At 42.8% G+C, this 13,843-nt stretch overlaps 1 protein-coding gene and 1 long non-coding RNA gene across 2 annotated transcripts; both read right to left on the bottom strand.

Annotated features, from left to right (window-relative positions):
• Positions 1-1,833: 1,833 nt before the first annotated feature.
• On the bottom strand, positions 1,834-8,109 carry mks1 (MKS transition zone complex subunit 1). The gene is made up of 18 exons (XM_038988964.1): positions 7,807-8,109; positions 7,458-7,579; positions 7,267-7,322; positions 6,968-7,123; positions 6,699-6,796; positions 6,386-6,514; positions 6,152-6,256; positions 5,914-6,022; positions 5,622-5,678; positions 5,382-5,424; positions 5,215-5,277; positions 4,925-4,995; positions 4,766-4,835; positions 2,999-3,106; positions 2,759-2,892; positions 2,577-2,659; positions 2,255-2,352; positions 1,834-2,122 (listed from the first exon to the last, which is right to left on the bottom strand). Exons 1-18 carry the CDS (start codon positions 7,881-7,883, stop codon positions 2,019-2,021), a joined length of 1,683 nt encoding a protein of 560 aa, XP_038844892.1. The 5' UTR covers positions 7,884-8,109; the 3' UTR covers positions 1,834-2,018.
• Positions 8,110-11,046: 2,937 nt separating this feature from the next.
• On the bottom strand, positions 11,047-11,622 carry LOC120044769. The gene is made up of 3 exons (XR_005476580.1): positions 11,584-11,622; positions 11,398-11,472; positions 11,047-11,085 (listed from the first exon to the last, which is right to left on the bottom strand). It is a non-coding gene; the product is annotated as an uncharacterized LOC120044769 (long non-coding RNA).
• Positions 11,623-13,843: the final 2,221 nt, after the last annotated feature.

Here is a 13,843-nt window from a genome sequence, read left to right as displayed (position 1 = left end):
TCGTCTGTTACTTGAACTCTGTGAAGCATTTATTTGGGCTGCAATTTCTGAGGCTGGTAACTCTAATGAACTTGTCCTCTGCAGCAGAGGTAACTCTGGGTCTTCCTTTCCTGTGGCGGTCCACATGAAAGCCAGTTTCCTCACAGCGATTGATGGTTTTTGCGACTGCACTTGAAGAAACTTTAAAAGTTCTTAAAATGTTCTGGATCGACTGACCTTCATGTCTTAAAGTAATGATGGTCTGTCGTTTTTCTTTGGTTATTTGAGCTGTTCTTGCCATAATATGTACTTGGTCTTTTACCAAATAGGACTATCTTCTGTATACCACTCCTACCTTGTCACAACAACTGATTGGCTTAAACGCATTAAGGAAAGAAATTCCACAAATTCACTTTTAAAAAGGCACACCTGTTAATTGAAATGCATTCCAGATGACTACCTCATGAAGCTGGTTGAGAGAATGCCAAGAGTGTGCAAAGCTGTCATCAAGGCAAAGGGTGGCTACTTTGAAGAATCTCACATCTCAAATATATTTTGATTTGTTTAACATTTTTTTGGTTACTACATGATTCCATATGTGTTATTTCATAGTTTGATGTCTTCACTATTCTACAATGTAGAAAAACCCTTAAATAAGTAGGTGTGTCCAAACTTTTGACTGGTAATGTATACACATGTCACTGCCTGCATTATATTGCTAGCAAGTATCCATCAGGACAACCAACTATAAGATGTTTGTAATGTATAAAGTTTACTTAAGAGAGGGAGACAGACCGTGTTCACACCATGGCCAGCGCCAGGCCACTCTGTGGCGGTGCCAGCAGGGCTGGTGACTGAGACAGGTGCAGCAGATGTCCAGACGGGCAGAGGGGAGCGCCAGCACTGACAGTTTCCTGGCACCCTCACTCCTCTCGGACACTTTGCTACACATGGGATTGAGACACGCTCAGCAGTGAGCTGCACACACCGTAGGGGGAAAAGAAGAGAGATGAGAGGAGAAGAGTGACGAGTCTCATCTTATGCCAGTACAGGCTTGATACAACCTGGACTTTACTAGGTAGACCTGTGCTCATCTCATTTCTCCCAAAGGTAAACATGTATTTGACCAAATGATAGCAGAGTAATGTTTCATACAAAACATGGGAAAAGGTATAGAAAGCCTCAAAGACATTTTCCTTTTTTAAGATGTGAATCTAAAATAGGTATATCTTAGTTTTATTATAAAATCAATTGACAAACTATGATAACAAAACATGGAAAATACTTTATCATCTGACACCGCGCTATAAAGTCGCTCTTAAAATACTGTATCAGAAGCACATATACAATTAGTATACAAAACATTAAGAACACCTACTCTTTCCATGACATAGACTGACCAGGTGAATGAAGGTGAACGCTATGATCCCTTATTGATGTTACTTTTAAATCCACTTCAAATCTGTGTAGATGAAGGGGAGGAGACAGGTTAAATAAGAAGTTTTAAGCCTGGAGACAATTGAGACATGGATTGTATTTGTGTGCCGTTCAGATTGTGAATGGGCAAGACAAAAACATTTAAGTGCCTTTGAACGGTGTATGGTAGTGGCAGGCACACTGGTTTGTGTCAAGAACTGCAACGCTGCTGGGTTTTTCACGCTCAACAGTTTCCCGTGTGTATCAAGAATGGTCCACCACCCAAATGAAATCCAGCCATCTTGACACAACTGTGGGAAGCATTGGAGTCAACATGGGCCAGCATCCCTGTGAAACGCTTTCAACACCTTGTAGAGTCCATGCCCCGACGAATTTAGGCTGTCAGTAAAAGGGGGGAGGGGGGGGGGGGGGGGGGGGGTGGTCCAACTCAATATTAGGAAGGCGTTCCTAATGTTTGATATATTCAGTATATACAGGTGTACATGCATAGTAATAATTACAGACCATAAACAGATGGCTGTTGAACAGGGAGATGGAATTTCCCCAGCATTTTCTCACAGGTGAACGCTGTGCTGCCTACTGTATGTAAACTATGTACGTGTCTATGCAGTGGACTCAGAGTTTTGTTGGGCTGTAGTGTTTATGAGATCTCTGGGAAGACTCTCTCTGGCCTCCTGCATCCGTCTCCTGGCCCTCTGGAATGCCTCTGCCAATTAGAGCACAAATCCATTGTTTACCAGACTACTGTACTTTCTTTCACTCAGCATATTGTGTACCAGCATCTTGACATTTTGTTATTCTTTCTCAATGATTTGTATTTGGACATTACATTCCTTACCCAGGACATTATAGACAGAACCTTGCTGACTGAAGCCTCCCAGCTGGTCCAGAACACTCTGCCTCCTCTTCTTCAAGGTGCTGGCATCAACAAATGCCCTTCACAAAAGACAAGCAGAGTGATGTCAAACAAACAACAGAGAAAATATGGCCCAACTGGAAAGAATCCAGATCTCTAGAAGTCTGAACCTTTTTCATTCTGCTGCTTTACCCCATACTAAAAGAACATAATACTGTAGACCCCTCATAAATAATCTGTAAATATTCACTGTGGTATTTTCATCTGTGCAACCAACAGAAGACTTGACTTGAACCAGACTCACCTGGCGTGCTGGATACAATGGAGGTTGAAGGTGACGCTGCCTGTGGTCTGTGTGCGGAAGCCAAAGCGACTCAGCCTCTCTCCCTACACAGACAGCGTTAGCTAGATTTGTATTTAAATACTTCTCTTCGAAGTCAGTGTTTTCAGGACTTCATTCAGAGAATTGCAGTATTTTTTTTGTACCTTGAAGGTTCCTGGGACTCTGACGTAACTGTAGTCCTCCAGCTCAGGGGATCCACCAATGAAGAAGCGTCTCAGTTCTGACACTGTTCCCGTCTGGAGTGGTCTCCACGTATGACATGTTATTGTATGCTTCCCTATGGGATACAGACACACACAGCCAGAGTAGATCATAATTTACGCTACTTTCAGAAAACAATTCTGACTGTCATTGAACAGCACCATGCTCTATACACATCTTACCAGGGGTGGAAGGAAGGACCAGGTAGCCATAGCCTTCGTTTCTGTAGCGCTGCCAGAAGTCCAGGGAGAGGACTTTGAAGTACAGAACTGGCCATTGGGGGAGGGATTCTATGACAAAATAATTAGCAGGAAAATTAAATAAATGCCATATGAAGAAATGCTATGATAAAATGCATGGAGCCCTGAAAATGCCTGGTACAAATACAAATTTTATAATAATTATGTTTAGGAATACAATATAAACTAAATATTTATTTTGATATAAATACAATATAATAGTGCATTTGTAAAGTATTCAGAACCCTTCACTTTTTCCACATTTTGTTACGTTACAGCCTTATTCTAAAATTGATTCCAATGTTTTTTTCCCTCATCAATCTACACACAATACCCCATAATGACAAAGTAAAAACAGGGCTTTAGAAACATTTCTAAATAAATAAAATAAATACAATTTACATAAGTATTCAGACCCTTTACTCAGTACTTTGATTAAACACCTATGGCAGCAATTACAGTCTTTTTGGGTATGACGCTACAAGCTTGGCACACCTGTATTTGAGTTTATACCATTCTTCTCTGCAGATCCTCTCAAGCTCTGTCAGGTTGGATGGGGAGCGTTGCTGCACAGCTAATTTCAGGTCTCTCCAGAGATGTTCGATCAGGTTCAAGTCCGGGCTTTGGCTGGGCCACTCAAGGACATTCAGAGACTTGTCCCAAAGCCACTCCTGCGTTGTCCTGTTGGAAGGTGAACCGTCTGAGGTCCTGAGCGCTCTGGAGCAGGTTTGCGTCAAGGATCCCTCTGTACTTTGCTCCGTTCATCTTTCCCTCAAGCCTGATTAGTCTCCCAGTCCCTGCCGCTGAAAAACAGCCCCACAGCATGATGCTGCCACCACCACGCTTGGCCAAGTGATGAGCGGTGCCTGGTTTCCTCCAGGCGTGACGCTTGGCATTCAGGCCAAAGAGTTGAATCTTGGTTTCATCAGACCAGAGGATCTTGTTTCTCATGCTCTTAGAGTCCTTTAGGTGCCTTTAGGTGCAAACTCCAAGCGAGCTGTCATGTGCCTTTTATTGAGGAGTGGCTTCCGTCTGGCCTCTCTACCATAAAGGCCCGATTGGGGGAGTGCTGCAGAGATGGTTGTCTTTCTGGAAGTTTCTCCCATCTCCACAGAGGAACTCTGGAGCTCTGTCAGAGTGACCATAGGGTTCTTGGTCACCTCCCTGACCAAGGCTCTTCGTCCCCGATTGCTCAGTTTGGCCGGGCAGCCAGCTCTAGGAAGAGTTTTGGGGGTTCCAAACTTCTTCCATTTAACAATGATGGATGCCACTGTGTTTTTGGGGACCTTCAATGCTGCAGAAATGTTTTGGTACCCTCCCCAGATCTGTGCCTCGACACAATCCTGTGTCTGAGCTCTACGGACAATTCCTTCGACCTTATGGCTCAGTTTTTGCTCTGACATGCACTGTCAATTGTGGGACCTTATATAGACAGGTGTGTGTCTTTCCAAATCATGTCCAATCAATTGAATTTACCACAGGTGGACTCCAATCAAGTTGTAGAAACATCTCAAGGACAATCAATGGAAACAGGATGCAACTGAGCTCAATTTCGAGTCTCATAGCAAAGGATATGAATAGGATCGGTTTTCACTTTGTCATTATGGGTTATTGTGTGTAGATTGATTAGGGGAAAAAATATTTCATCCATTTTAGATTAAGGCTGTAACGTAACAAAATGTGGAAAGAGGGAATACAATGCAAATTCACCCTCTGTCTCATCCTCTCTCCTGAAGAATGCCTCAAAGCTGAAAGGGTAGCTGAAGAAAGCCACGTCGTCCTGCAAGCATAATAAAAGCATGTTCAGATATTTGCCTATGTCTGTAATAAGAACATAGATTAATGTGAAGACCTGATGTATGTCCCCACCTTTCCTATGGTCTTTGTGCGACATGTCTGAGTCACGCCAGAGAGAGAGTGGAATGGCAGAGTGGACCAATCTAGGCAGGACAGGAAAGGTAGGGTTAGTTGAAAACAGCTTGTTAAAAACAACCAGCTATATTCTCTAAAGAGACAGGAATTTAGTTGTAAATAGAGCGTACAAAGTTAAATGATGTAAAAGACATACAGTATATTGACAATATGTGTAACAGTATATTGACAATGTGTAAGAAGTGGGATATTTTTCTCCATAAAGGTGACAGTTTATTTTGACTCACTGTGGGGCAGCTCCAGAAAAAAGTGGACGTATAAGTTGTCATATTCAAAGCCTTTGGCTGAGTCTAAAGAGCAGAGAAATGGTCACTACAGGAGACTTAAGGAAGTGTCTATTTTAAAATACAGTATATTGAAAAGTCATATTATAACTGTCTCTCCCATTACTTACCTATTTCTCCATTCACCAACAGACGCAGAATTCCAGGGGGTGGCTGAAGGACACAAACACATAGATTTAATCCATCCCATCATTTCATACATTGACTTGGCGTTTCACCAAAACCCTGAAATGTATGGGTTTCTGAGCATTAGTGCTTAATTGAATGACCAAATACTGAGCTAATACCGCAGATGACCTTCACTGATTAAACAACTTGTGTTAAGGATCTGTCACAGACTACATACATACCATTTCAAAGTCCTGGCCAACCAAGCTGTTGAGGTAGTCTTTATGACGTACATAAAGCTGAAAGGAGAAAAAGACAGGAGAGGTCATCATCATAGAAAAGACTCTAACCTGCCTGAAAGGCTATAATAATATTTCATCAGTGTACTGTATGTACATGCATAAGGACAAATCTGACATTAGGCCACTTTGGGTTACAAAACCATCTGCCAAGTTTTGATTTTGGGGTGAACTATAATACAAGTATTATTACAGTGCATCAACAGTGAATAACACTACACACTCAGTCACTCACGTCTTTATACATGCGCTGTTCCCGTTCCTTCTCCTCTGGTCTGATGCCTTCTGACACATTCTCTAGGGTTAGACGCCACACTTCCCTCTTCTCCCCCTCCGTCTCAACTCTGGGCACAAACACACAGTATCATAACACAGTCAATGGCTTGTACTGTATGTATTCTGCTCCCAAGTGAGTGACCCTTATTTGAGCTAGGGGTAAAACATTTTGACTTCAGCGGGTGCGGGTCACTTGCCTGTAGGGCTCCTTGGCTTTGTTGAAGTCTGGTTTGATGGTAACCACTCCATTTCCATCTGCTCTTATCGTGCACAACAAGCATTCCTTCTCCTTTTGGCCAAGTCTGAGGAATACAAGAATACAATGGCACTTTTCAATTCCTGAATTGGAATGTACTTCAAAGTTATTACATACAAAGCAGTGTAATAAGTGCATAGGCTACATAGTGGTTTTTCCCCCTTGTGCTACTCACTTGCCCGGTGGTCCCAGGTCCCCCATGATGTGCATGGTCTGTACAGGTGTGTTGACCACGTGGCTGGTCTTCATAAAGTCCTCCGAGGGCTCCCAGGTAATCAGCCTGGACTTGGGGACGGTGCTGTCACTGCAGACCAACAGAATACCACAAACACATTTTGCATATAAGGGTATGGTGTAATGAACATTCCAATATGAACATACCGGTACACTGTTTGTCTTCAAAGCAGCACATTATGCTTCAATGTTGGTTCAATTTCATTCACTTTAATAATAATAATAATTCACTTTGGTGAGTAACAGGGACCTACACTGGGCGTCTGTCCTGGCGTCTATGTCTGACGTTGGCCATCCTTTCTGCCAGGAAGGTAGGGTTGGACTTGACCTGCGTCACCATACTCTGGGAATCCTGTAATGAGTATATCAAAAAGAGCTTTAAAACACTAACGTTTCTTTGGGACAGAAATTAGGTAAATGCTACTACAATACTGGACAACCCACTCCTCTTGAGGATTTACATCTGTCCAGGATGGATTGTTTTGAAAAACATTAATGAAATGGAGATTCAGTAGAAACCCACCCCTTCCCAATTGGTGAAGCGGTCAAAATCGGTGTAGGTAAAAATTCTGCGGTTCCGTCTGCCCCTGGTCCGCTCCAGAGCCATGATCTCTGTGTGGTATTGTCTCTCCAGTGGAGTCTGGCATACTGACTCACTCTGAAACAAAACCACTTCATACTACACACACACACACACACACACACACACACACACACACACACACACACACACACACACACACACACACCTTACTATGCAACATCAAACTATCATAAACAGTAAAGTCTTATTTGTTATAAGGACACTGGTAGAGGACCTACCTGACTGAACAGCTTCTCCTGCCAGCCTACCACTAACTCCTCCTCACCATCTCCGGCTGAAAACAAAACCAAGATGTTCTGGTCCATATCTAGCCACCACGAAAATAACATCTACTCAACTAAGAAGCATCTAACATCATCTTTATTTTTCAAAACATCATCTTTCTGTTTGAAAAAAGTGTTATTAATACCTGATTGAGTCGGTGAGTTGAGGGTGTCCAGCTCAATGCCTCCCCTCTCCTGTTGAGTCAAAACCTGCTGCTGAAGGTGTTGGGAGAGGGCTGCTGTGGAGGTGACTCTCTGAATACGGATCCTGTAAACATCATTGTAAATATAAACAAAGTAAACAGGATTTTAGCTGGCTATATGCCATGTTTTCATAGCAAACTCAAGGATCAGGTCAAGCACGGAATGTGGTTAGTCACCGTTATTGGGTGTTCATCATCTGCTTTCAGAGCTAACGTCATTAGCTTACGACAGTGTTTTGCTTGTATGGCAATGGAAGGAATAAAAGCCACACAAAAGCTGACTGCAACTTACTTAATTTTAAGGTTTTTGACAGCGTCCCTGGAACGATAGACAGCTTCTCCCGTGTCGGTGCTCCAGCCGTCTGCCATGTTGTTACGTTGGGAACTTATTTCTTGATGCTTGCTAGCTAGGTTAGCTAGCTATGCTGCAGTTGGTGGCTTAATAAATATTATTCTTAGCTAAATAGGAAGCTAACGTTAGCTTAACTAGCAACATACACACGCGCGCTATGTATCTAGCAGAAAGATGGTTAGCAGCAGGCAATTTACTAGCTTGCCAATTTTGTCGCTAGTAGGCCTACTTTTCACAAGCGTCTGCTTGTTGCATGGTAACAACAGTCTGCCCGCCTGGTTGGGTTTCTGGCGAGCAATCCAACTATTTATTGGTTCACTACCGCCACCTACCGTGGGATACAGTCCAGAACAGCAGAATTAAACCCCCCACTGATTACAGGTAAGGTAATATCAGTACAATAATATTCCCTTGCTGTAAAAAGTTTAAGAACCCCTGATGTAATTAATTAAGACAAATCTGTCTGACACAAATAATTGGAATTTAAAAAGCTTTATTGGAAATACACGTTTCAAACAGCACAATGCAAGTACAGATGAGTGTAGCTACATCAGATACATGCTAATTTAGTTTAAATGTGATCCAGTCCTCCAGTCCCAGTTCATTTGCACTCTTTTGACATGCTTCAGACCAGATGCATGCTCCACTTCAGAACCAACAATGGTTCTGAATTTGCATATCAATGTGTTTGAAGCTTTTACGTTCTGCATCTCTCTGCTGTCATTCATCTAAAGCCATATCCTCCAGGGTCTAAACAGGTGTAGATTTCCATCTCTGTGTGGGAGACCAGATATTGCAAGGAGACCAGTAAGGGGCCCTCTTCTCTTCCCTTTGGCCATAGGAGACCTAAGACCCCAATACCAGTGACACTACCCTAAGGTTAGTGCTGTCCTTTGGATGAGACTGTGGAGACAGAGGTCTTATCTCTCTGTGGTTACTAAAGATGTCATGCACTTATGGCACGAGTAGAGGTGTTGACTCTGCTTCTCCTGGCTATATTTCCAAGCCTAAACATGTACATCCAACTCATTATCATAGGCTGTATGGGGATCAATATCTTTTTTTGTGTTAATAATGCTGCATGTCTCAAAATATAAGAATGAGACCAATATATGTATATTGCTAACCATAGTTCCTGTCTCTGAAATTACATTTGTGTGTGTTGTAGGAATAACCAATACTCAAGATCTGTGTGTGTGTGTGTGTGTGTGTGTGTGTGTGTGTGTGTGTGTGTGTGTGTGTGTGTCTGTGTGTCTGTCTGTCTGTCTGTCTGTCTGTCTGTCTGTCTGTCTGTCTGTCTGTCTGTCTGTGTGTGTGTGTGTGTGTGTGTGTGTGTGTGTGTGTGTGTGTGTGTGTGTGGTAGAAGTAATAGTTGGCCATTATTTCTTTGAACATCTCAGTTTGGGCAGCAGCCACTGAAGAAACCTGTCAATCAAAAACCACAGGAGAATAAATAGTATTATAAACTGGGTGGTTCGATCCCTGAATGCTGATAGGCTGAAAGCCGTGGTATATTTAAGCAATAAGGCACGGGGGGGTGTGGTATATGGCCAATATACCACAGCTAAGGGCTGTACTTATGCACAACACAACACAGAGTGCCTGGATACAGCCCTTAGCTGTGGTATATTGGCCATATACCACAAACCCCCAAGGTTTCTTATTGCTATTATGAACTGGTTAACAACGTAATTAGAGCAGTAAAATTAAATGCTTTGTCATACCTGTGGTACACGGTCTGATATACCACGGCTGTCAGCCAATCAGCATTCAGGGCTCGAACCACCCAGTTTATAACAGACCGTATACCACGGGTATGACAAAACACTTATTTTTACTGCTCTAATTACGTTGGTAACCAGTTAATAATAGCAATAAGGAACCTCGGGGGTTTGTGGTATATGGCCAATATACCACGGCTAAGAGCTGTATCCAGGTACTCCGTGTTGCGTCGTGCGTAAGAACAGCCCTTAGCCGTGATATATTGGCCATATACCACACCTCCTCGTGCCTTATTGCTTAAGTTTGCACTTACACATCAGATAGCTGCTCTTTCTCTGCTACCTCATTATATTTCTCTAATTCTCTAGTCTAGTATTCCCTGGTTATGCTCCACTTCCCCCTCCTCTATTTCCTCACCTCTTCCTCAGACTCTTCTTTTCCTCTTTCTTGTCCTCCTTACTTTCTCCAACATTTCCCATCTGTTGCATCTTACTGGCCTTCTCTTGTTTCACTACTTTTTTGGCCTTGCCCTTCTTTTTCTTATTGACCTTCCCTTCCTGAATATTTTGGACAAGGAGATAAAGTAATGTAAGCTTATGGGTTTTCTCTTCTCTTGAGCTATACTATACTATAGAAGGACTTATGCTATACTATAGAAGGACTTACGGCCAATATTCCCTTCTTGTATTTCCTCTCACCTGTGTGGCCACTCCAGCCATTTCCTGGAGCAGCTTCCTGCCGGTCTCGCTCAGGTTGGTGATGGGAGCCAGGCGAGGGCTGTGGCGGTATGGGAAGTTCTCTGGTCGGAGCGGAGCGATAATGACAGGGCTGAGAAGAGTCAGAGGCCTTGGGACATTTACTGGGTAGGGAGAGCCTACAGCAGAGGGCAGGGCGCGTAGTGCTTCAGCCAGGGTCCGGTGTGCTGAGGTCACAAGAGGAGAGAGGCCATTCTTGACAGATACAGGAGCTGAGACCTTCCCTGGGCTCTGTAGGACCAGAAAGTAAAGTAACATATAGGAAAGTGCTATGTTCAACACAATCTGTGGAAATACTTTCTAACTACTCTATACACATTGCAGATACATGACTACACTCAATAAGTAATTGTCTGCATCATTTCCAATCCCCCATTTATATATATACATGTTTTTAATATGCAGAACTTACCAGGAAGTCTGACTCATCGAAGGAGTGGAGAGACAGATCATCATCCTCGTCCATATCCCTCACGTCAAGCTTTGTCACCTTTCCATTCTCAACTTTCAGCAGCGGTGTCCTCCTTTCATGATCCTCATCATCACACTGTGTATCAGAGTCAACTAGTCAGAGACCATCGTCCTCACAGTGATGTCACTCAACAAAGACATGGACGGTAGGGTACAACTCTTTTACCTCCGATTCACAGTCAGTGAAGGAGTAGATTGAAAAGTCATCAGAACTGGAGGATGAGATCACGTCATCATTTTTTCTCTCTATCAGCCGAGTCACCCTTCCAGACTGAGGAGACAGAGAAAGGCATGTACTCATGGCAGCCATAGAATACACTGGCATTGACCCTCAAGGAAATGTAGAATACGTAGGCAATCCAACATGGTTGTACAAGTAGTAAGCAATACATGGGTAACTGAAAATGCAATAAATGCAACTCCCATAACATTAGGGGTGGGGCTAAAGACCTACCATAGTATAGGATTCTTTAGCATCTCAAATGGATGATTGTCAATTCAACCAAGCCAACCAAAATGGCCATATGAATCAACAGATTGATCTATCTGTTATGTCTCTATGGGAACAGCAGAGATGTCTGACCTGGCTGAGAGGCTCTGGATTGACGCTCCATCCATCCCCAGATGTTTGGTCCTGCCCATAGCTCACAATGATTGGCTGTTAACAGTAAAGAATGAATTCAACACTGCTTTGCTCATTTTGGCCTTGAATTGTGTATCAATAAATAATATAAGTACTGTTATGTGGTTGAATTTGAAGGTGACTTACAGGCCTTTTGTGGATCTGAGGGGTCTGCACTGAAGTAGACTGTCAAGACAGCATTCAATGAGGTTAGATAGGGATATCTGCATTTGCTTTAATTCTGATAACTGCAGTTTGTACATGCAGAATGCATAACTAATGTGTATGTGTTTTTGTTTCAGGTCAGATATGTCTTACAGGCTTCGGCCTTCTGTGCACCTTGCCGGTTGGCCACAATACGGAATCAGGGGTGTTCACCCTCACTGGTTTCAACTGTCAACACAACACTCAATTTAAAATGTGATAATATAACAAAAACAGGACAAAACAAACAAATATTTGATATTTACCACATAAGGGCGGCGTCTTAAAGCTCTTTTTATTCTCTCATCATTACGATCCATCTTTCTTTCTGAGGGAAACATTTCCATCAATGAATTGACACAAAACACATCCTGACTCACACACAGACACACACACAACGATGGCATCCCAAATGGCACCATATTCCCTATATATGTATATTTATGTTGGGAAGGAGGTGCCCCAAAAGGCCAAAGATTACCTGCAACAACCCGAGTGAAGAAAACTATTGTACAGATTAAATCAAATCTGAACAGTTTATGTAGTGAATGAATGCATGGTTACGTCATTTTAGGTCACAGCTTTATGACTGCGCATAATACGTCACAAGAAAAAGGCCTGTTTGGAGCCGGACTGGTGGTATCATCTTCTCACTGGTTGTAGCTCAATAACGAACGTGATGTGCTTATTATAACCTACTGACTGAGTAATGGTTGTATCGATGGTTGGTTGGACGTTTTACATAGATAGGCCAACATGATATCAATAGGAAGAAACCATTCCTTGCAAATATATTTTTATTATTGTTTTACTTTGAGTAACATTAAGGGACCACAATGGAAGCCGTTTACTTTATTGTGTTGTCCCTGGCCTGACATGTTTTATTTAATTAAACGGTTTTTATTATTTTATTAAACTGTCAAATCAAATATATCTATCTAGCTTTCTATCTAACTCAAATGAGCTGTTGAGGACTCTTTGGTCATCACATTTCAGGCACAAGCCAGCAGGTGGAAATGTCTTTAAATGCAGCACTGCCTTAGCGCACTTCATGATCTGCGCAACAGTAACTTTGTGGTTGTGAAAGTGATTAATCCAAATGCGGAAGTCAAGTACTTTTGTTTTGGTTTAGCAAGCTAGCTACTCAAGTCTTGTGCAATATTGAAGGAAAGTGTCGTAACTGACATTTTGTATTGTGCTTGATTATCCTCTAGTAGTTTGACAAGTATGCACTGAGCATCAAAATGATCACCCGAGGTTCAAGAGTTTTACTCCTGAGTTCAGGCTAACAAGTGTCATTGCTAACAAGTGTCATTGTTGCTGTCATTATAGTATTGTAATGAAACAGCAGGGAGCAGGTCTCGAAACCTCGACCTTCTAGCCCGAGGTCCGGCGCGCTATCGACTGTGCCGCAAAAGCATGCTCGAACGGCAGAGTCGATATCCGCGCTTATAAACCCAGGGTCGTTACACTATCATTTGTTTTGTTTACTGTCACTACATATTTCGGTTTATCAGAGGATGTCTAAAGTCTTGGAACTACAGTTTTTGCCAATGGGCATTGTACGTTAGCAAGGAGGGACTGAGTGATTTAAGAATCATATGCTCTGTAGCTAGCTAATTTGAATGGGACTGTTGTAACGTTATCTAGCTTGCTACAACTTGTAGCTAACGTTAATGATGTAACAGATGGTGCCAGTAGGCTACAGCAGCAAGCTAGAGCACAACACATCAATGCCGCGGATGTCTGTCATCCCGTTTATTTCAGTTTTAATCCTCTCCTCTTCCTTTGTGGTACACAAACTCTTCACATACTCCTTCCACCACAAGACAGTGGCCCAGCTACTCCTCAGCATTGGGGTTCTGGTGCTCCTCTGTGGTGGGATTGATTTTTAGTGTGGACACTGTTTGGGTCCTCATGTTTCAGTTGCTCTCTATCAGCACAGGGGTGTTGTACACAATCCTGGGGCTGGTACTGTTTGGTGCATCTGCCCAGAATCAAGTGGAGGGGTTAGTTCCTGTATCCCTCTCCCATATGGATATGGCCACAGTGTACTCACTTATGGTTAAGGGCTTTCTTTTTGGGGTCAGTGTACCCATGTTAGGCCTGAAATGGCTGTTTCTGGTCATCGTAACACTTTTGGTCCCACACACTGTCTTCCTCTGCAACCCAATCATCGCAGGGGGGGATCTCTATCCTTACT

This window comes from Salvelinus namaycush, chromosome 3 (genome assembly GCF_016432855.1).
Source record: "Salvelinus namaycush isolate Seneca chromosome 3, SaNama_1.0, whole genome shotgun sequence".
Taxonomy (NCBI): Eukaryota; Metazoa; Chordata; class Actinopteri; order Salmoniformes; family Salmonidae; genus Salvelinus; species Salvelinus namaycush.
Note: the sequence above shows the minus strand (reverse complement) of the source record. Positions and strands in the feature narration are given on the sequence as shown.